Source organism: Acomys minous (genome assembly GCF_964271855.1).
Source record: "Acomys minous genome assembly, chromosome: 2".
NCBI classification, from domain to species: domain Eukaryota; kingdom Metazoa; phylum Chordata; class Mammalia; order Rodentia; family Muridae; genus Acomys; species Acomys minous.
In genome coordinates, this window is record NC_140484.1 from 124,117,495 (window position 1) to 124,142,464 (window position 24,970).

General features: G+C 37.6%; 1 protein-coding gene across 18 annotated transcripts in view; it reads left to right on the forward strand.

The window, feature by feature from the left end:
* Positions 1-24,970, forward strand: part of DLG2 (discs large MAGUK scaffold protein 2) — a gene marked incomplete at its 3' end in the record, with an annotated part of 1,901,401 nt that overhangs the window by 753,917 nt on the left and 1,122,514 nt on the right. For 2 of the 18 annotated variants that reach the window (XM_084767694.1, XM_084767696.1), the window contains exon 1: positions 6,659-7,108. The exons of 15 other annotated variants lie outside the window; for them this stretch is intronic. In XM_084767694.1, coding sequence (XP_084623820.1) covers positions 7,007-7,108 — 102 coding nt within the window. In that variant the 5' untranslated portion in view covers positions 6,659-7,006. Of the gene's footprint in view, positions 1-6,658; positions 7,109-24,970 lie in introns of those variants that run through there. One more of the 18 variants, XM_084767700.1, reaches the window with a different exon arrangement.

A 24,970-nucleotide genomic window follows, 5' to 3' on the forward strand; every position in this document is an offset into this window, starting at 1 on the left:
TTTCTCAAAACTGAGATGAAGAGAGGGAGAAGAGGACACCTGGTGTTCACCTCTGGCCGATGCACATGGATGCATAGGTGTATATAGCTGTACACACACATACACCACATGCACATACAGTATTTTTTTAATGAATATGTGAGTAAATAGCAATTGCATATCAAAAGCAGGAGATAATGTGTTGACATTATGAACCAAGCAAAGGCTGTTCTAAAGACAGATGCTGACAAGTTTAGCAAACATAAATGGAGCTTCTAACACATTATACTTGACACTGACGAACATAATAAAAGAATAATTTAGCATTCTTGTAACAGGAGTAAGTCACATACTATACAAAAAGATGTTTTTTTTTCCTTTTCACAATGGTCTTATTTTAAGTAAACAAGGAATGGAAAACAGGTGAGGCTATACTTAAAATTTAGAGCCATCTCAGACTTTAACCGTCATTGTACAGCATATTACAAAAGATAATTATGTCATATCTGAAGTCTGTGGTATGTGATTGTAAGAGCAATCTGATGTCTTTACAGCTTCAAAGGAGCAATTGTTTCATTGAATAATCACTTCATTTAATTTGGACATGATTAGCTTAGGGCCCCTCTTTACAGCATGATTGAGTGGTGTTTCTCTGGATAAGTAAGTCACCTCCTTCAGTTCACACAGCTAGGCAAGCATCTATTGTTAGAATGAAAGGCGAGTCATCAGGAGAGTCTATTTGCAGCAGAGGAGCACTCAGAGACAATATGAAACCATTTAAAATGAGCCATGTTTTTGTTGCAGCCTTCCCATGAATTACTGTTCTCATCGTTGAACTCTTGATTTAGTTTTCTTTTTTCCTTCTGACAATGAAATATTTGTCTTTGTTTCACAGATGGGCAAGTGCACTATAAAAATAGAATGTTATTTCACAGAAATTTTGCTGTATTTGGTAGATGTTCATTTGAAATTGCTGGAGATTTTGGGCTAAATTTGATGTGTGCTGAATGAGTGAATAAGAGAAAGAGTGAGTGAGCAAGTGCATATTATTAAACACTAATGCATGTGACACATTTTAATAGGTACTCTCACATATACTCCATTTTGTAATCTGCATAGTAATCCTGTTACTTATCTGCTATGATTTGATGACTTTCTCTTCTCTTTCAGTGGATGAGTGAATTATCAATAAGACTGGGTGACCAAATCAGAGTCACTCAGCAAGTGTCAACACCAAAAACTGAAACCCAAGCTATAGATGTTACTCTGTCAACATCAAAATTTGACAAAACAGTTGATAACCAATATGACCTAAGAATTTTTTTTATTTTTTTATTTACCGTATAATGATTTGAAGTTGTTTTTTTCAATAACAGAAATGCAAAACTGATAGCCATGATATATGTAGAAGTCAGCCTACCACACTGCCACACTGGAGCTGAGGACAGTTATGATTGGTGCATCATCCTGTCTTCAATTGCAGTCTTGCACCTTACAATGAGGGCGCTGATGGTAGGGTTATAGTTGGTCAACTGAACACAGCTTAGAGTCAACTGGGAACCGTCACCATGTGTGACTGTGTAGATCATGTTTGCTTGTAGGCATGTCTATGGGATTGTTTTGATTGCCTCAGATGATGTGGGAAGACACCTGCCCGCATATAGGTGGCAACTTTCCCTAGTGTGGGGTCCTCTACTGTTTCAGGGTAGAGAGAGATAGCTAAGCACTAGGTGTGCATGTGTTTGTTTTCTCTCTGACCTAGGATATGATGTGACTAGCCTAAAGTTCCTGCCTTGACTTCCCCACAATCATAGACACTAATCTGGAATTACAACCCAAATAAATCTCTTCCTCCTTCCCCAGATTCTTTTTGTCAGATATTTTATCATAAGAGCAATGAAACCAGAACAGATGGATGAAGGAGAAATATCTATACCAGTTTTGCTGATGTCCAAGTGGAAGCAGACTGGCTGCATTGTTCCTCAATGAATTAATTATTGCCCATCCATTTATTGGCCAAACACTCTACTCTATAGAAAGACAACCTGAGGAAAGATTGAGCAAATATGTTATATGAAACACATGTAAAAGACAACTAATTAAAATGACTGGTCTAGAGACATCTACACCGGAGTCAGAGAAGTAGCAATAGACTCTTTTTTTATTTTATTAATTTATTCATATTACACCTCAATAGTTATCCCATCCCTTGCATCCTCCCATTCCTCCCACCTTCCCATTTTCCCCTTACTCCCCTCCCCTATGACTGTGACTGAGGGGGACCTCCTCCCCGTGTACATGCTCATTGGGTATCAAGTCTCTTCTTGGTAGCAACAGACTCTTATATCAGAGAGCACCAAGAGCTCAAGGTATGAAGCTACAGGGATATCAGGCTTAGTTTGCTTGAGACCGAACAAGATGCTAAGTGAGATGGTGTGTCAGTCAGAAGGGAGACATGGGCATACTGAGAAAGGTTCTAAATAGAGACACTGGAGACACGGACTTATTTGGCAAGTGTAATGGGTTTATTTCTTCCTTTTAACTTGTTGAAAGAAATATTAGGAAATCAATAAAATGCATAGCATAAGCTAGGAAAGGATGAAAAATATTTCCTAATACATCTTCTCATTTCAACCTTCCCGAGACCCTGTAATATCATTACCGTGCTGCAGAACAGAGAATGGCAGTTTGGGGAATTTAACTATATCAATCAAGTATTTGTATGGACTTTAAATACAATTATTAACACTACAGGATACGGTCTTGCCTACTGTTCTGACTTTTAAGAAATGTATTGAATTAATTTATAATTTTTTGATAAAATGACCTTTATTACGTATTTCAGGGAAGTCCACAATAAAAGATACTTTGTTTATATCACTTGCTTAATAATTGTATGAAAACATTTCTAGGAAAGATTTAAATGCAATAAGTGGACTTCTATTTGAGACATAGAAGAGAAGAAAATGGAGTTACAGACTGAAACCATGTGGTTATGGGTAAATTATACTGTGTCTGATGATCCTGGAGCTTGTTTTCTGAACCTCTCATGTTTCCTGGCTAGGTCAGGCATGTTTGGTGTGATATTGCCATAGACTCTGCAATGTGGGGATTTCAGGGAAGAAGCTGCTGAAATAGTCTGTATTATAGAAAAGGAATGAAAAATTTCAGAATGGGTCCTTAGGTCACCATACTTGCCTTCAAATCCTAGTTCTATTATCTGACTAAGCTGTAGGCTACTATGTTACTTCTCCCAATCTGTTCTCCTTTCTCCCTGTAACCAGACTGTTATTGTACATTCACTAGGATGAGGTTAACTAGGACGTCCTTTAGCTGACAATTATGTAAGTAAGAAGATATAATTATTGTTGTTGTTTTCTGAAGTGAAGGGTTTTTTGTTTGTTTGTTTTTGGTTTGGTTTGGTTTGGTTTTTGGTTTTTCAAGACAAGGTCTCTCTGTGTAGCCTTGACTATCCTGAACTCACTTTGCAGACCAGGCTGGCCTCAGACTCACAACAATCCACTTGCCTCTGCCTCCCGAGTGCTGGGATTGAAGATGTGCACCACCACTGCCCAACTTGAAGTGAAGTTTTAAGAAGGACTCTATATCCTGAATTTTCCCATTTTTGCATGAGAAGAATACCATGCCCCGAGTAGGGGCTGCTCTTCTGTCTTTGGAACAGCGTGCACTACAGGAACAGGTAAGCTGTTAAGGATGATTGACATAGGAGATGACTAGACATGACCAAAAGTCATTAAAATACTTTCATCAGTTGCTTCATTTTGCCGGATTTTTTGTATGGAGAGTTATTTATTCTTTCCATGATACAGATTTCTCCTTTGGTAAGACTGAGTGATTGTAATAATAAAATAGGCTAATGAGCATACAGTATTTAGGACAGTGCTCTGTTGACAAAAGTTTGTCTAAAGAAAGAAGTCCGCATTTGTAGTATTTGCCAGAGTACGAGGTATAAATGTTCTTCTTAATTGATCCCAAACTACCAGTAATGGTGTCACTGAATGGGGAATTAGGAGGTCACATAATCAACTCTATTGAACAGGATTTGGCTCCAGCACACTGCTGAATTCAGAACAGAGTACAGAACAAGCACTACGTTAGTTCCTATAAAATAGAAAATGCCATAGAAACATGTATTTGCTGGATACGTCACTGCAAAGAAGTAGATTCCTACATTTCCTTTATATCTGGGGGCCTAAAGAAATGGCTCAGAGGTTTCAAGCACTGACTGCTCTTCCAGGTGACCTGGAAGGTGGATCTTACAGAGGACCCTAAGGTGAGAGTGCCTCAATTTTGTAACCATTGTCGCTACTGACTGTAACTGTGCAGTGCATTGTCATGGACACAGGCCCCCACATTCTCTCAAACCTTCAGTTTACTGTAGAACTATTATTGAGAGATGAAAACTGAGAAAAAAGCATTTATCAAATGTCTCTAAACATATGACATATAAAAAGAAATATATATGTATGTGTGTTTATTGAGAGATGTGTGTAGATAAACGAATTTTTCTTGGTGAAAGCATAAAAGATAAAAGAAATGAAATACATGTTTTGCTTTCTATTTTGTCATCTGGCCTTATCAATCTGAACCAGCACAAACTACAAAATGGGAAATAACGTGAATGTAGCATATCCCTTAATGCTGCCCTAGAATAGGAGGTCAGTCTTAACTTGGCAAATTCATCAGGGAAAGACTGTTAGATATTATTGGATCATCACAATATAGAGCATACAATACTTTCGGGGTGTTTGAAATCCAAATTATAGGCTAATGAATAAGAGGAATATTGTACAACATTTTTAGAATCTATTCTCCCTCGGAAAATACAGCCACAATTACAGGCACTCTGTAGGTGGAAACGCTCACACATGCACAGTTTACAGCAAGGAAGGGGGAAATGCTAAGGCATAGATCTCACCCATTAATATAGCCTGACGACTACACAAATTGTCTAGCAGTGTTTTCCTAGGATATTTAAGAGTGACACACAGATCTCAGTAGCCCCACTCCTCACTGGTATGAATACTATAGTCTAAGCCACTGTTGCTCTCTTCAGTGAGACCCAGGTTTAACTCCTGGTGAATCTCCTGTGGCTTTTTGTTCATACTTGATTCCATACTGACTTCTTTGCCAATGTTCTTTGTTTCTTAGGCAGAAGCCAGATTTCCCTTTGAGGGGCAGGGAGGGTGTGATTACATACTGCTCTTTCCTGACCTCCTCCTTGCCGAAGGAATGAGGATGTAAGGTTGCCCAGGAACGGTGTTTTTTAATATCCAACGGTGTTGGTTAATATCCAAAGAAGTCTATGGAGTTTAGTGTGCACTAACTCCAGGAAGGAGAATTAGTTACCTTAAATAAGGAGTGGTAAATGACAGCTTCTAAGATGCTGCATTTGGCCTAGTAACCGCAGATATCTCTGAGGTCGTGAGTGAGGCTGCTTTTTAACTGTCCCTCATCAGCTTTCTTTGAACCTAAGTTTCATGGCTTCTGATTGTATGGCATAAGCAAGTGATAGACTGATCTCTAATGCCCACCACAAGATTTGCAAGCAGAGAGCAGAGTCACTGCCCTTTTCTGAGCCTTTGCCCAGGAGGAGATGGCTAGCTGTTCACTTTGTTCTTACCCCGAACTCTGATGTCTCTTTGCTCTTTCCTTCGACCATCTGTGAGGAATGGTGCCAGGCACCCAGGTGGTGCTAAGAGTGTGCTACATTTACCCACTTCTGCCCCTTACACTTCCTACCACTTTCTAAAACTTCCTGAAGCTATTTGCAGATGTGTAAGCCGTTTGCTAACTTTCAAAAAAAAAAAAAAAACTTTCTGCAATTTGCACACACTCAGTTATAAAAAACCAAACCAAACCACCCAAAACAATAAAGCATCTATTGGTCTTATCTCTCATTCATGCTTCTAGAACAGCATAGATACTTCTGTGGCTTCTGGGAGTCACTAAGCATCTAAGTGTGTGGGGGGTGGGGCGGAGGGAGTAGCGGAATGTCCTTCCTTTTTTAATTTGAAAAATAAAGTGTCATCAGCAGATAAAGGATTGGTTTTGAAATCCTTTTTACCCCAGAGAACGAATGGATTCCATGACCCAGAAGACATTAACTAGCAAAATTGTTTGGAGCTTAATATTACACCAGATCTCTTTGCTGGCCACTTTCCCCTCCCCCATCCTCACTAGCTCTTCTATGGGGGTGGGGAGGCCAGTCCCTCCGCTGCTGGGCGCTGTCTTCCTCTTCCCAGGAACTCAGCATCTGAGTTTGTCCACTCTGAGGCAGCAGTAGTAATGGGGGCCTGTGTGGCCTCGGGGTCACATCGCTTGGGGATGGACACTCGCATAAGCCAGGGACTTCTTGGTGGTACCCAGCGCGCCGCCAGGCTGGCGAGCCGGCAAGCCTCCCTTCCCTCCCTCTCCCCGCCCCTCCCTCCCACCTCTCTGGGCCAGTGATCCCCACGGTGACTCTGGATTGCAGCAGCCAGCCACTGGCTTCTTACCAAATTGGGAACTGCATTATGGCTTTTTCTTCTTCTTCTTTCTTTCTTTCTTCTTTTTAAAAAATTTTCCTTCAGAGGGAATAATCTCAGCCCCCTTCAGCTTGCTTGACAATCTAGTGTGACTGGGGCGAGTAGGCGGGCACATCCTTTTACATGCTAATATTGCCCCACCTCCTTTGAACCCTCGTCAAAGCGCCTTGCTTCCTTTTATTTTGATTTATTTATATGTATATTATTTTATCTCCTTCAGTTTCCTTATATTGAAGAACCTTTCTTTGCTCCCTGTCCCTTCCCCCACCTCTCGTTTTCCGCGGAAGACAGACCCTGAGACGCACTGTACTTGCGGGCAGCAGTGCTTTCACCTAGCCTCCGGGATGGCTGTACTAGGCTCAGGGGGCAGCGGTCGCCGCTGCCGCTCGGTCTAGGCTGTCTAGGCTGTCGCTCCGAACATTGGGTGAGCACCAAGTTCGGTTCCCCCAAGGAGCTGCCACTGCCGCAGCCCGAAAGGAATGTCCCCTGTTCTTAAGGACCCTGACTGTTTTACACCAATGATTTGCCACTGCAAAGTTGCTTGCACCAACAACACTTTGTCGTTGATGTTTGGATGCAAGGTAGGACAAGGGATTCATGTCTTATTTTAATGCATGCTGGCCTCCCTGGGGGAGAGCAAACAATTTCTTTTGTTGTTTGTTTATGTATCTGCCTGTTGGGAGACTAACGGGCACTCTGTGACTGCTCTGTCCACTCGATGAGCCGGCTGGGGTTTGGAGCCAGGAAAGCCCAGAGATTTTTTTTTTCCAGCGGCCGGTGTTGGCATGAGAGCTAGGTGACAGGACCCTGTATGGAGCACACAGAAGCTGCAAGCGCTCTTGAAAAGAGGGCGCCTTAGATATCTCCGTGCTTGGGATTTATTCGTGCTTTTAGCTAGGGATTAGCTCCTGGGCGCTGCTTTGGATCCTCCTGAAAGCATCAGACTGACTCCCACCCACTGAACTGGGGGCCACGGGCTAGAATAGCTGGGGTCACAGAAGTTCTCCAGATAAAACTGAGAGGCTTGGTTTGCAATGAGCTTTTTCCAAAGGCAAGAGGCTTATGGCTACTTTAGACAGAAAGTCTAGAGATATATTCATGTAGTCCTCCTCAGTTTTAGGATTGTCTTCGCTTTTACACAATCCATTCGAAATCAACAAGCCAAAATGTTTACCAAGAGGTGGCACGGGCACAGTTCTTCAGGAAGTTTTGGAGCAAATAACCGCCCTATCCCAGAGTTTCGTAAGGATGCTCAGTGTCAAAAATAAATGAAGGTTGAAGGGTTTTAAAAACAGGTTACCACCCAGGGCTCCTTGTCTGACTGGATTTATTAGAGCTTTCTTATTGGCCATGGTGGGCTCTACCTGAACTTGCTGCTGTTTGCAAAGATGTTGACCGTGAGTGGTCTCAGTACCAGTTCTTTGCTCCCCAGGGTTTTGAGCTCTTAATTATGGGGACAACTTGGTGGGTTTATTCAGCTGTTTTAGTAGATCATTTCTTGTGTCTGTTCTGATGATTATCTAAAGGGAAGTGTACCTGGAAGAGGGGATACTTTATCTGAAGTAAGTGAAAGTGTACACCTATGAGGAAATGCGAACCACATGGTCCCCTCTCTTTGAAAAGATACAACTGAAGACTGAATGGGACAGTTGCTAAAGTTAGTGAAGCATACACACTCCACTTCACTCACAGGCGGCATAATAGAGAAATTGAGAGGTAACTGCCTGACACTGGCTCGAGAGTCTAATCTTTTCTTGGAGCTTCAGGTAATCTTATATGAAACAAGGAAAGCAAGTGAGTGAATGTTTGAGAATCCCCTACACACACACACACACACACACACACACACACACACACACACACACACCAACATCCCCAGATATCATCTTGTATAAAAGTTTAAATGAATGCCATTTATTTTTGTGGTTTTGAGTGTGTTTAACAAGTTTAGAGTCAGCCTTAAAATATAACATATTAAATGATGATGTTGATTAAAAAAAAAAACCTCAGATATGTCTTTGATCACTGGAGCACTGTGTGTTTATCACTGGCATGATGTGTGAGAGAATAGAACCCTGTAACTAGTTTGCCCTCACTCTACACAACTTATGGCCCCTTTGTGGGTTCCTATACATTCTCTGATAACTGTACATATATCTTAGCACTGGGCGTCAATTAAAACCCATTATCACAAATTTATAAACACTGCTTTGCAGTGCTAAATACTTATTAACAAAGAAAGGTGAATTTCTTGTTGAAGGAAATTACGCACAAGCTGAAATGAATCAACCGTGATGAGTTATTGCTGTGAGAATTGTTGGCTACACATACATCCAAGTGGCCTAGCTCACATCTGAAGACATTTCTTTATGCTGTTATGTTTTTCCTGATTTTCAAATCCCATTGGAAGAAATTGTTTTCATTATAATCACCTTTTAAAGAGGCTGGGTAATTACATTAATTTAACATCTTTTTGGTTCTATTTCCTTTAATGTTCTGGTGTAACAAGTTCACTTTGACATTCATGTCAACAGAATAAAATATCCAAATCAAGTGGACTTAGTCCTTTGAAAAATATATTAATTCAACAAAAATGAACTAAACTTTTAGAGAGTCCATCACATTCTATATTGTCAATTATTTAAATATGAGAATCCTCAAAAGTTCTATAGTGTAGTATTATAATATATTATGACTATACTTCTAAGGTGATTAATTGCGGGCTGGTCAATGTAAGACTTCCACTTTGGAGTCTTGAATAAAAAAATATCACTAGTGCATTATACACTTGCTTTCCTCAGCGAAATTTTCAACCTTAACTAGCAGATAATAAAGCAATACAGTGTGAAAAACTTTCTGTCAAACAGTGGGTTTCAAAAGTAGATTTCACTGGTAATATATGTATCCTTCCTCAAGTCTTAGTTTTATTCTCAGATAAAATAGCAACAGTAATAATTACAGGATTACATATTCCTATATCATTAATGTAGAATAAAGTTTAAATACGATGCATGCTGAGTTTAGTCTGTATGTATTCCTCAGGAGGTTAGAGCTTTCCCACAGCTTTGGCTATTTTATTAGCTTCACCAAGAACAATGCTGAGACCTTCTTCTGAAAGAGGAAACACTTTCCACTGTGCAGTTGTTCTTTTCATGCCTATGTTGGCTACTAGCTGAAACATTACATTCCCCAAAGCTACATTACTCTAGGCTAACTGTTCATGCCCAGGAACTACTGATGTGTTGATAGAACATTCACAATGTGAAGTGTATGAAAGCTAACAACACCCCACTATCATTATTTCATCCAATCATCGAATACTCAGCAGGCAACAAATACCGGCTCTTGTCCTTTATGGTTTCAAAGTTAAGTGATAAAGCATACTACTATCTTACTTATAATATTGATTTAAGGAAAATACATAAGTATTATTCCAGTTGAATTTTTAAGCATTTGAAGTACAATTTAAATAATTTTGAAAATAAGTAAGAGAGACACCTATGCTAATTGGGAGTTTACAGAAATCCTACACTGTATGAAAATAAGAATAGAATGTATATTTATTTTATTTCCTGGAAGATACTTAACATGGCAATGCTTAAAACCCTGTTTGTTTAGAGTAGATTATCAGCTTAAAAATAATACTCAAAGTGTTCTTACTAATATATAATTATTTGCAGGACACTGAGTAATTTGTCATCAAAATAAAACCCCCAAAATGTTTAATTTTTGTCAACTCTTTTCAGGCCTCTCCTTTCTGCATGTTGGCTATATTTTGGTTTAGTTAGCTACATTTTATGACTGTATTAGGCTCTGATTCAGCTACTGTGATAGATATTACACATTGAACCACAAGGATGACACTATGCGAGAAATCTCAAGGCTCCTGAGAGAAGTGACTTGAATCCCTTTCCTAAATTCCAGAATATCCACAGTAGTGTGTCTACAGAGCCCTAAGAGGAACCTTAGCCAAAGAGTACCCTTTGTTTGTGTGTTTTCTTTTGGATGGGTCCTCTGTTTCCCCAATCTATTGCTATCACCATGCTGTAGTGTTAGTGGGAATAACTTCCATGGAAAAAGAGGATTTATAGAGAGTTCATTTTTACTTTCTTGTGCTTTTCCATCTAAAAAGACTCAAATGATGAATGTAATTCTGAGGACCAGCTCATGTGGCTTCCTCTTCTTTATCTCATCTGTAGAGGTATTGAAAAAATGTTAAGTACCTTTGACCCTAGCCTTTTATATTCTCTTTTCTTGTCTCTACCATTTATTTCAGAAGCAAAGCCACACAGTAAGCACAGAATATTTGCTGTCTTTCCTAACATTCTAAGATTATTCTTAAACTATCTGTTTCCTGTGCTTTATGGAGTTAAAGAATATAATTGAAATATGACTCATGATAAAAAAAAAAAAAAGCTGACAGACATGAATGGACATCTTTGAAAATTTTCCAAAGATGATAAATTGAAAGGTCTTCAACATAATTTCCCATTAGGAAAGTGCAGTTCAAAGCTACAGTGAAATATCATCCCATACCAGTTAGGACATTTATTATTAAAAAGACAAGAGGCTAAAAGTGTTGGTGAGATTGTGGAAAAGGGGGCCCCTAGTATACATACGTCATTGGTAGGTATGTAAATTTGTATAGACATTTTGGAAAAAAATACAAAAATTCTTAATATACTAAAAATTGCACTGCCAGTTGAGCTAACAGTATCCTCTTCCATCTCTCTCTCTCTCTCTCTCTCTCTCTCTCTCTCTCTCTCTCTCTCTCTGTGTGTGTGTGTGTATATATATATATATATATATATATGATAGATAGATAAATAGATAGATTGGAATAGCCCAATTCTCATGTTTACTATGTATTATTCAGAAGATCTAAGATGCAACAACAAAATAAACCAAGTAAATAGAAAATTTGAGATATACATATATGTGTATATACAATATTTTAAAATTATCCTTTGAGTTCTGGTCCCTGACTTTGGTTTTTAGGATTTAATCTTACTATGTATTCCAGGCTAGACTTGAAGTTACTATATAGCACATGCTATATTTGAACTTGCAATTCTCTTGCTTCTGCCTTCTGAGTGCTGGGGCTACAGGTGTTGTGCCACCACATGAAACAAGCCCCTTGCCCCTTTTAAGTGTTCTAATACAAACATACCACACTGTAAAATGATGGATATTTTAACACATTCATACTAGTAACTTTTAAACAAAATATATTGCACATCATAATTCTATTTAATTAAAAATGGACAGCCCAAATTTTATGACACTTCAACCTTCCTTCCAATAGGCATTTTTTATTATAACTCAAATTGTTAAGTCATTAACCCCCTAGGCTGAACCATTTCATTTGCCTTTAAATATCATCTTTGATGTATTAAGACCGAGAAAAGTTGTAGAAAATGTTTCAAAAATCAGATATGCCTTTTAAAACAGTTATCTGGAAACATTTTATAAACTATTCCTCAAAGAACTTAAAAGCTTCATGGGGTGAGAGCAACTCTGCTTTTTTCTATTTGGTGATTCTCCCAATAGAAAGAAAAGACTGCAGATCAGGGTGAAATGCGAGAAAGCAGGAAAAGAAGAAATTCAAAGGAAAGGGGAGATGGCCAAGCTTTAGTGAATAAAGAAGAAGAGAGAAATTTTAGTTTGATTGACCGCATAAGCACTGCCTTGGGTGCCTTACAACTGTTATTATTCCAGTTACCATAGTGATTAGGGAAGTACAGAAATGAGCCAAGGAAAGAAGCAAAACAGAGCAGGTTGAGAGTGAGGCAGGTGATGGGGAGTGAAGGATGAGAAGAAAGGAAAAGAAATCGACTCTGAATACCCAACCTCTGGATAAACATCTTAAACACTCTCAAGGTCAGAAGGATGTGTCAGCACTGGCCTGGTGGACAGCTCCCGGGTCACCCCGGGCTTTTCTCTGCTGCTCCATAATGGGCCTTCTGTTCCTTTTTATTCTATAACATAGAAGTGGACTTGTGTGAATTGAGCCACCATTGTTTATAAAAGAGTAATTTTCCCGGGTCATTCAACACAGCCATATCACTATGTATGTGTTTGTTCTTCAATTTGATTAGTTTGAGTATTTGAGAAGTTTGAGTATTGTAAAGTTCAGTTATTGTGGCACATAGTTTTTTTTTAAAATAATAATTCACTAGATGAAGTAAATTGAATGAAACAAAAATTGAAAGTGAGAAAAATTTGAACTTAGAATCCCAATAGTCGAGAGATAAAATTGTTAGTAATTTTAGTATATATTTTCACAGTTTCTAGGCACGTTTTTGCTTTCACTGATCAGTGTGTAACTTTTTTCTTTTTCTTTTTAAATTTTTTTATTATTAATTTATTCTTGTTACATCTCAATGGTTATCCCATCCCTTATAACCTCCCATACTTCCCTCCCTCCCATTTTCCTCTTACTCCCCTCCCCTATGTGTGTGAAGAGCTGTCCTCCTAGTATTCAGGGAGTGGCAAGAGGACTACAAATTTGAGGTAAACAGGTATGACGTCAGCCTGGACTACACAATGAAGGCCTATCTCAGGAAGAAGTGTTTGTGTAACTCAGTAGGTCTGCATTTAGATATTTTAACCTGCCATCGGGCTTTGTGAACATATTTTAATAGCTGTATTAATTAGGCACTATTATATTTAGGTATTTATATCATCAACCAATTTGCTACTACAATTTGCTCCTACCATTCCAGGGAATACATCTTTTTCTCCTCCTCTTCCTCCTCCTCTTCCTCCTCCTTCTCCTTCTTCTTCGTTTAAGATTTTAAATAATTTCTTTTGAATAGAAGAAGGAAATAAAATGTATGTTTAACATGCTTTATGATGGCTCTTGTTAAATTTACTTTAAGGGAGACTGGATGAATTGGCAGTGCAACACATTATCTGGAATTTAAAGCTTTATCCAGGTTTAATATTTCCCCCAAGTTTACAAATTTATGAATAAGAAAAAAAATCTATTTTATTATCATACAAATAGAATTAAAACTTTGTTGGATTTGAAGTTAATGTAACCCTCTTAGCTATATTGGAGTATCTTACCTTAAAATACGTAATATTGAAAAAGCCTCAAATGTTCAAATTGAGTGCATTAAAGAGACACATGTTTATAATATCTATCATTAATTTGCTATTGTTACAACACACACACACACACACACACACACAGAGAGAGAGAGAGAGAGAGAGAGAGAGAGAGAGAGAGAGAGAGAGACAGAGACAGAGAGAGAGACAGAGAGAGACAGAGAGAGACAGAGACAGAGAGACAGAGAGAGAGAGAGAGACAGAGAGAGAGAGAGAAAGAAAGAGAGAGAGAGAGACAGAGAGAGAGAGAGAGAGAGAGAGAGAGAGAGAGAGAGAGAGAGAGAGAGAGAATTCTATTATGTTTTACGTACTGTGCAAAAGATGTTACAAATGTCACCTCAATTAGTCTTTACAATGAGAGGCATGCAACAGGGACTCTTGTGTTACTGCAGGAAAGCGAGCTGTAGACAGTTTAAAATGCATTCAGAATGTCACACAACTCCCTCACAGCAGAGCTAAAGTTTGACGGTAATTACTTTAAATCTTGAGCCTGCCTTCATTTCCAGAACAGCTATAGTACTCTCTCAGAAGGGAAGTTTTTTTTCTACCTATGGACTATAAGTAAATTTCCCATCTAACTGGGAACACATGTGAATTTGAATTCAATGCACATCCTCCAGAGGACTCAGACTTATTGTGTGAGGAGCTAAACCTATTTCTTTTGAGAAGAGTTTGATTCAACACACCATTTTTCATAGTACTCCTGCTCCCATTTTCCACAGGCGGTTCCTAAATCATATAGACAGGAGGTGCCCTACTCAAGGTCACTCAGCAAGTCGGAGTCATAGCTGTAAGCAGGTCTTCCTATTTCTGACTCAGTGTTATTCTTTCTATGTTATGACTCCTAATGGTGAGATAGAAGTTCTGGGACTCAAGGTGAGGAAACGCAAAAGAGGTGACACATTTCGTCAAGAAGAAGCAGGAGAATAGCACCCAGCACCCTTCTGGCTGTTACAGGGTTATGTGAGATGTCACAGTGACAGCATTTAGCACATTGCCAGATACGTAATAAATGTTAAATGCATTTGTCTTTCTGTTTTATTTAAACCACTCTACTTACTGCTAGAAAAGATGCAGATTATCAAGAAAATATTTCAGTTAAGTGCACTGAAACTTATGTCTGTAAAACAGACAATTCAAACTTACCAATGTATTATTAAAGTGTTTTAATGCTACAGTACTGGGAATCAAGAAGTTTTGTAAATCACACCTCCAAAATCCTAGATTAAACCTGACCTAGAAAGAGAAAGTGAAAAATGAGCTAAAGGCACAGCTTGGGCTGTGTCTCCTGTGACAAGAACACATGCTGGTTCAAGGTCTTTTAAACATTTGATGATTCACGTTAAATTTCTGAAGAAAGCCCTTAAAGATTAAATAAATAAAGAAGGTAGAAGATTACTCTGCCATTAAAATATGCTTACATAAAAGGAATGTTGAGTGAGAATTCAGGATCCTTAGTAAGCCAGTATTTCATGGAGTCTTTGCTTTATACTTAGAAGTTTTTAGGTAAGGTTCTGAAGTCCTGAAGGTAAATCACTGGATTCTTTCTGAACTAAATTACTTGTACTCTCTTGTGAACTACTTCTGCCAGCTTATACTTATGGATCACACCTCAATTATGCTACCCAGTTGTAATTCTATTAATGTGAGCTATATATTATGTTCATTTTGTTAAAATAGTAACTAAAAGATGCAATAAAATGAACGATGCAGTTTACATAAAAATCAGTCAATAAATATTTATAAAAAATGAGTGTTAATAAATGAGTATAATAATAAGTGCTCATTGAGTGGAAGTGAAAAATAGTATATACCTTTTGTGAGTTCACATTTATATTCTACTGCATGATCACACTTTCTAGGGATAATTATGTCTGGAGCATAGACTAAGTCCCTTTGTCGTGGTTCCTTTGTGTGGCAGTTAATTTTATGTAGCAACCTGATTGGGACGTGAAATATCCAGATATTTCATCAAGTACCGTGATATGTGTATCAGCCACTTGTTTCTGGATGAGACTAAAATTTGAGTTGCTAAACTGTAAAGAAAGCCTTTTATTCTCCCTAACATTGAACCTCAATGGAACAGAAATGGTATGCCTCCTGGTTGACTGCTTTGACTATTGATCTTTTTTTGGCATTTATGTTTAGAGTGAAATACTAGCTCTTCTAAGGTTTAAGCCTATGTGTTTTGGATTAGAAGTTATACTATCATCTGTTCTAATTCTGAATCCTTTGATATCTATCATCTGTCTATCTATCTATCTATCTATCTATCTATCTATCTATCTATCACCTATTCTGTGTGAGTGTGTGAGTGTGTGTGTGTGTGTGTGTGTGTGTGTGTGTGTGTGTGCTGACACATAAAGATAGTTTAATAGATTTGTATTGAACTCTGACTTATGACAGACATCTGGCATGAGATATCTGGATATAGCATCATCCATAATTTACTCTTGTCTGCAGAGAGAGGCTAATAGATCAAAAATAAATAAAATGTCCATAACATAGGGAAATTGCTGCAATTAATGTTATAATATCTTGATATCATGGATGTGTTTACTTTGTTATAAATCACAGGTTAGCCATAAATCTCAGTAAAGCACAGTTTAATTCAATCAAAGCTACTTTAAATGTTCTTGTCACATACAAGCACATTATGCATTGTAAGGTTGAGGACTATAGAACAATATTTTTATAATACAATTTTAAATGATTTAATACAAACAGTAAAAGTATTTCAAAGAAGAACTTCTGGAAAATATAATGACAAAACATTTTTTTAAACATCAACATGTTTTTGCATGCAATAATTAATATAAGTTATTTTGAGTATGTCTCTATTGCATTAGTTTTGTAAAAGCTTTGCCCAAGATTCTGAGGTGGTTTAAATAATTTCAGTTGATAAATGGCAACACAAAACTAGTCATAATCTCATAAACATTGGTGTGTTTCATTGCCACTAACATAATAGCCTGGTATTAATAGTATTCTGTCTTACATCTGATATAATCAGTAATGTAATCTTCGCTAGAGATGCCACTTCCACGAGATCTCAAGTAATATGACAGCTAATTGACTTGCTAGTTAAGGGTAGGGACCACACAATTTGCCCCATGGATCCATATTCTTAACTTTTTTTTTTTTTAGCTTTCTATTTGGAGGAATGTAAAAACATTTGTCCAACAATTCATTTCTAGTTGTCCCTAGGCCAGTTCTGCTATGCTTAGCATTACATTAGGCATCTTAGGGTAATTAATTAATTAATCAATCACAATAGTGTATAGCCCTTGTCTTAGGACTGACTCTTTCAGTTTGTACTAAGAAGCACACATTTAAAAGGGGAGGGAGGAGGTGAGTTGAACTAACTCTTGGTATGTAATCACCATCTACAAATATTTTTGCCCCAAAACTTGAAATAAATTAATCTACACTTAGAATTTGTTCCTTCAGGAAGACATCAATTTCCCTCTCTTATATTATCTCTTCATACACACAACCAATATTAAATGAAGTTTTGTAAATAGTGTGTTTATATTCTAAGGTTATTCTTATACTCTGTTAGGATGGGTATCTTTTCTGTCAGAAGTAATCAACAAGGGTGTAAAAGGGTCACAGCTAGCCTTAGGTGGAGTCATAGACAGCCCTTTGAAAGTGAGTGAAGTTTATTTGGACTTTCTCTATCATCATTACATCGTATCACAAATACGAACAATTGGGGGTGGCTTTCAAACCTACCATCAATTATTATGTCCCAACACCTTGTTTTCTTTCTTTTTCTGTGTGTGGTGGAGAAATGTCAAAAGAATCTGATATCAGAAAATAGTGGCATGACTAGAATATGTGCCAACTTATTAGACAGAAGAGGGTATGGAGGAAGAGGAAGAAATAGGACAATGTATTATACTATACCCTGCCCTGCTCACTGTACCAAGTGCAGATATTCTGGGTGGCTTGATGTCCCAGAGTACTTCTGGTCAGGCAAGCAGACAGATAGAAGGCAAGATTAGTATTTAAAATAGTGAGACAGGAGCATTAGCTGTACAGCCTTGAAGAAAAACTTTCACCCTGGAGTTTTAGATCCCACATCTGTTTATTGGAGAGACACATGTGTATTTGGTTCATTACGTCAACCAAGTAGGACAACCAATGCAATGTCTGGCATGCAGTATTCATTAGATAAACATTGTCTTCTTTTTCTAGTCCTTCAGATGGAGTTTCTTCCTGTTTACCTTTATTTGCATTTGCATAGCATTAAAACCACCCAGAAAAAAAAATCTTTCTATTGTTACCTATAAGACTCAGTAGCAGAAAGGAAGAGAGCTCATCTTGGAACACAATTAAATATTATTTATCAAACCTACATTCACTGAGGTATCACTAAGCACTTTTATTTATCCAATCAGGAGTATATTCTATTTCATCCTGTTTTGATTAGTTCTGGTTCAGCATTCTTTTCCTCCATTCCTTTATTTCAGACTCTAAGGAGAAGATGTGTCATTATATCTCTTGCTAGCAGAGCTATTGTTGCTCCAAGGTATCCAAGAAGATAACCTATTTCCTAAAATATTATGCTTGGGATTTTGTTTAAAATATCAGTGAACCTTATTTTCTTTACTTTGAAGGTCAAATGGCCACCCCAAAGAAACAAACCTTTCTTGAATTCTATAAAATAAAAACATTTTCTCTCTGTGCTTGAGCCTTGTACATTGCCCTTTACTGGAGCTATTTCCTCAGCAATTGCTATGGTTGGAATCTCAAGCTGGAGGGAAGAAAAAGATTTTATAATGAAAATGCTGACAGGCTCTTATCTCCAGCAGTGTGAGTAGGGAGTGATGCTATGATCTCACTGATTGTGGAAACCAGATGCCTGTTTTGGCTGAAGGGGGTACAGACATCCTCAGGAACTTGGAGGTTTGAATTTTTATCTTGAAAAGTTTGTGTAAAAATTGCTGTAGGGAATTAGGAAACTAGGGCTATGCAAAGTGTACCTTTCAGTAATGTAGTAAATTGAATTTCTGTGAAGATCTTGTGTGTAGATGGTCACGGGATTTAGAAGGCTACAAATGAGGATCTTGTATCTGCCTGTTGCCTTAAACTCATGTCTTTGTAATGCCTTTTTGTTGTTGTTTCACTAGAAAGAAACTCAGCTCTTTATCTTCTTTGTATTTTAAAATAATGTCTTTTATTATTATAGAGATAACATTTTGAAATAAATTTATGATATGGTGATCAACAGCAACTCAACAGAGTTAATATGAGGAAATTGGAGAACATTGAGTTGAAAAATCTGGAGGTTCCCTTCTGTCAGAGGTCTAGGGGAGGTGGATAGACCTGAAGAGGGAGGGAGGGTGGGAATGGGAAGATACAGGTGATGGGATAATAGTTGGGATGTAATCTGAATAAGTTATAATAAATTAAAAAATAGAAAAACAAAAGTACACAAAAATTCTCTTTACTAAACCATTATCCATAATGTTGTTTATATTAGCAAATAAATAATAGTGAGGGGGCTATAATGGATATTTTTAAATGCTCTTTTCCTATTTGTATATAATTTCAGTTTCTGGCATGATATTCATAATGGGTTTCATTGTGACATTTTCCTACATATGTATGCATGTGTGTGTATGTATGTATGTATGTATGTATGTATGTATGTATGTATATATGTATGTATGTACTTGATCCTATTCACCTGGGCCACAGTTGCAAAGGGTATAGTGGTGTCCCTGATGGTGAAGTTCTAGGTTCTGACTCTAAGCTGGTACCAAGTGTCTTGTCCTTGTTCGTCAAACACTAAACATTTCTTTAGCGCTAACCTTTCTTAGAGAGCACCAGGTTAAGGTAGTTCTGGGATAATGCCTAGGGCAGAGGGAGGAGCCTTATCCCATGTCACTCATTTTTATGCTTGAACAAGTGAGTGTTATCTACCTGAATATGGAAGGGCAGAGAGTGTGTGATGCAGGACCCTCAGAAAATGCAAACCTCTGCTAAAAATCAGCTTTAATTATGCATGTTTCTTTCAAGTAAAATTATGCCTGCATAATGAAGACAGATAAGTATTCCAGAGAAAGAATTAATTCAGATTATGGGTGCCCTTTTCCCTCTGGTTTCTAACCTTTTTCAGGGAGCACATGTCATGGAAATACAATGTCTCTTGTATCTCTTGAATTGACAGATGTGACAATATATTGTCAGTGCAGCTGAAGGCATAGCTGCCTTTCCCTCCATATTTTTTTATTTTGTTGTTATTCTTGCATATGCATATGCATGTTTGTGCATGCAAGTTCATGTGGGTGTGTATACATCTGCATGTGTATGTGGAGGCAAGAGGTCAGTGCCAGGTATCTTCCTGTATTGCTTTCCATCTTATTATTTTATAATAGAGTATCTCACTGAGTTTGAAGCTCATTGATTGGATGAAACAGCTGGCCAGTGAGGTCTAGGGATCTTCCTGTCTCTACTTCCCCAGCTCTTGGAATAAAGATTGTGCCTAGCTTCTTACATGGGTTTTAGACTTTTGAACTCCAGTCTTCCTGCTTGGACATCAAGAACTATACCAACTAAGCCAATATCTCTCTAGCCTCTCTCAACTTGACTATATCTTTCTTCAGAAACCCCAAACCTCTATGGTAACTCCCTATTCCAATCAAACCAACTTTGTGTATTTTTCCACTATCAATCATTTATACCTGTAGAGTCAAGCCAAGAGACTAAACATGAATCAGCTTGTGCCCAAATTCCTCTCCTTTCTCTTACAGCGATTTGTAGAACCAAGATTTATTTATTTATTTATTTATTTATTTATTTACTTATGTATTTATGGATTTATATTTATATTATTATTATTATTTTAATTTTATTAATTTATTCAGATTACAACTCAATTGTTATCCCATCACTTGTATCCTCCCATTCTTCCTTTCCTCTTGCTTTCACCCTATTCCCCTCCCCTATGTCTATGACCGAGGGGGACATCCTTCCCCACTATATGGTCATAGGCTATCAAGTCTCATCTTGATAGCCTGCTTATTCTTTCTTTGAGTGCCACAAGGCCTCCCCACCAAGGGGAGGTGGTCAAGTATGGAGCACCAGAGTTCATGTCAAAGTCAGTCCCTGCTCTCTACATAACTGTGGAGAATGTCCTGTCCATTAGGTAAATCAGAGTAGGGGTTCGATGTTTACTATTGTATTGTCCTTGGTTAGTGCAATAGTTTGAGCAGAACCCTCTGGGCTCCGATCCACCCATCACGATGTTCTTCTTGTGAGTTTCTAGGACCCTCTGAGTCCTTCTATTGCCCCATCTCCTATATTTCTCTTACCTAGAGTCTCAATAGGATGTCCTCACATATATCTCAATCTCCAAGATATTTTTAAATGAAAATCTGGGGCTGGAGAGATGGCTCAGAGGTTAAGAGCACTGGTTGTTCTTCCAGAGGTCCTGAGTTTAATTCCCAGCAACCACATGGTGGCTCACAACCATCTATAATGTGATCTAATACTCTTCTGCAGATGAAGCACTCATAAACAAGAAGTAAATAAATAAATCTTAAAAAAAAAGAAAAGAAAATGTGTAACTATTTGTAAAAAATGGCTCAAATTGTAACATCCTGGGTCCTTAGGAGGCAGAGTACAATCAGAGTTCTACTAAGAACCAATGTGTAGCTACTTTTAGCTTGCTTTTAGATGTCTCTGGAGCTTAATGCATGTTTATTTTTGGTCCATTCCTATAGATCTAGTATTAAAATTCTAATTTTTGACAGGAAAAAAACATAGCTCCTAAACTTTATCATATCACAATGCTCTCTAATTTTGGATAAATATCTGACATTGGTGTATATTTTGGCTTAAAGATCTTTCAAGAAAATGTCTACCTGAAAAGGCTAGAGTTTAATTTACAGTTGCTGGGCTAAATTGTCTTCTTTACACTTAATTAACAATGTTTTATTTAACTTTTTTCTCTGACTCAGACAAGAAAAAAAGCACATCAAGTTCTATCCTGATGCGACTAAATATTTAGAAAATTGAGGGATAATGAGTGAACTTAAATTGACTTGCACCAATACAGTTTTTATTGGTTTTGAACTCTCTGGCTAGTTAAATATCTATGTTATTATCTTACTTCACGTGTAGAGAAGCAAATTAGTCATAATTTGGGGCTGACTTGAGGATCTGCTGTTGTGCAGATAGGTGATGATGTTTCTTAAAATCCTTGGTCCACACAATAGACTAATTTTATTTAATCCATCCATTAAATTGTGATACTTTCTGCAAAGGTATTTTGATATACCATTTATACAATATCAGTGAGATGGTTCACATGCCAAATGTGTGCTTGTTTACTGTCTAACAAGTCACCTTGACAATGTGAAATCTTTTTTCTTGCCCACTGTCTGGCAAGTCTGAGCCCCAAAACTTTGCTTGTATAACTTTGTTTGGCTTTTTAATCATCTGCCACCTTGTATTGTTATTTAAGTGCTGCATACAAAATGCCACTTTCCAGTAAGAACATTATTAGTTTATTTAGCAAATAAACATTTATCCCCTTTTCCATTGATGTGAACTTTTTCCAAGGAGGGAGGCCAAAGAATGCTATTATTATCCAACTGATCTTTAAGCAATCATTTTTCTCCAGAAGGCTTCCCTGGCCACCAGGCCCACTCTGCTCCCATGGAGTAATAGAATTATTTCTTTCAAATTATCATGAATTGTCACAAAGGATAAAGACAGAGGAGTCTGAGATATCCCTTGAACACATATGTACTAAGTCGCTGACTTCGCCTACTACCTACTCATAATAATTCTTATAGAATGATGGCTTTATGTAATTTAATTTTAAATTAAGCAGTCATTTCAAAGAAGAACCTGTCCTATTTTTATTTTACTTTTGAGATTATTAGATTAATAATTTCTTCCTTATATTCATATCTCTCCAAGCCCTCCCATAGATGCCTCCTTGCTCTTCATAATGATGCCTGTGATACTTCAGTTTTAGACACTTTTAGGATATTATTAGCTTCATTCTGTTTCTCTTGGATTCTACTTTATGAAATTAGCAATAATCACGGGGCACTTAATAAACAATAAATGGACTTTCATATTTAAACTGAGACCTAGCAGTGAATTGGCACTTAGTGCGGGGATGAGTGGTCATCCGAATGACTCTTAGCTGTAACCTTTACAGCATCCTGTATGTGACAAGATAGTTTAAACACATTAAAGCAGCTCATAGCCTTTCAACAATGCGAAGGAATTCGCTTTGGTTTTGCTGCTTGTAAACTGATGCCAGCTTTCGCCTCTGTGACAACCACAGAAGCTAGATATTATTTAGTGCTGTCATTAGAATGGAACTATTTTTGTGGGTAGACTCTGAGGACCTTGCCCTTCCCTTCTAAGATGTTCAGGTCTAGCCATCCTACGGGACTCTGGCACATTCGAGATGCAGCCCTTTGCGTTTGTTTCAGGTATATAGTGACAAAACGATGCAAGGAAAGGAGCTCTTGGGATACTGCATGCTGTAGTAGACTTTCAGCATCACAATCTTCTCTGTTTCAAACAGACTCATGAACTCCTTTGAAAGGGCTTCTGAATTTAAGTCCAGGTCAAAGTCATTTATTTTCCATTTTCTCACTAAAATGCTTTGAATGCTTCATTCCCTTAAGGAAATTGTTCCGGCCAAGAAGGCAGAACTGTTGAAGACTGGTTGCCAAGAGCAGCCAGCTGAAAGGTTCTTAAATTAACTGACAAGCCACCTCACATCTTTTCTAGAAATGAAAGTGTATACATATCTGTGCCTGCATATCTACTTAAGGAAATAACATACATAAAAAAGAATAAGCCAGCCATTGCCTATAGATAAAGGTTAAGCAGGGTTTCCCTCTAAAAGGCTCAAGTAGAGGTAAATCAGAAAGTGAAAGTAAGAAAATGATTGTATTAGTTACATAGAAAAATCTCTGGTCAATAGCAGTCAGGCCATTTGAATAGGAAGATGCTTGGACATTTAAAAAAAGTATTTTTGTGTGTGTGTGAATTCTAGGCCACATGGAGAAAATCAAGGTTTTATGTTCCATGAACTTTAGGCCTCTACCCATAAAATTAAGTGTAGTAGCTGTCACATCATAAACACTGATGATCATTTGCTGTATAATCATTTCTCTGTTTATACAGATCTCTGTATAAACATTTCTCTCATTTTATGAATGAAGAGTTAAAGGTCCATTCATTAGGGACACCTAGAACTAACCCCTGGCAGCTTAAGAATTGACATTTTTGAAAACAGCATATAACAGAGGGAGGGATGCAGACTTGCAAATCTGGGTGATAGACAGAAAACTGATCCCAACCTTTTACTGGTCATGAAGATGTCAAAAATATTTAAAATTCACAAAGATTAGTCTCCATGTGCTTATGGGATTACTATTGGTTTATTAAGATACTTACTTAATTTTTGTTTAATCAAATAAAGAAAGGGTTTTCTGGTGGAAAAATATTTACCAAAGAATTACATTGATTTATAAATCAAGATAAAGAAGCATTTAGTATTATATTTACCAAAAAATAATGGATGCTCTTATTGCTATTTTCTAAAGCACTTGTAAAAAGGTGTGGTGTGTGCTATTCCAAGGATCTACCCCCCTCACTTTCCCCTTTACAGATAATTACATACATAGATACATACACACATGCATATTTACTTTAGGTGTATTGGTTTTACTATTGCTTTAAGTTATGGTGGCAGGTAAAATTGTGACTCAGTAGCTCATATGGACCTTCATAAACGGTTTCTTAAAGTTCTACAAATATTTTCAAAATTGAACACTTGGATAATTTGCTTGTGTTAATCTCATCATATTTGCATGCTAAAACCTCTTTCTCCCCTTAATCTTAGTCCCTGAGACCTATCTACCTAATCATGTTGCTGTTTGGGGAAAAAAAAACTCCAGCTCACACCCTGTCATTTTGTGAAACTGAACTTTGCTGATCTGAGGGTGCACCATTTGCAGAAGACAGTTTGCAAATCTGAACAGTAGCATTTGCTTCCTTTATCTACCAGACCACTTACCTCTACACTTACTACTTGTCTGGGTGAAACTCATTTCCCTCAGTATTCTTGCGGCTTTGCTCAAATCTGAATGTGAATGGTAGCACCTTACTGTCTTTTTGGAAAACCCACACATTCATTTTTGTAAAAGGAAGGTGACTCAGTAAACGTAAGCACAGGGATGCTTCTTCATTCATCTGGCATAATAAAGCCATTGTGAGTTTTGATTAAGCACATTTTTTCTCAAGTGTGTTCATGTCCATAGAGGCACAGAGACAAAGGCCCTGAA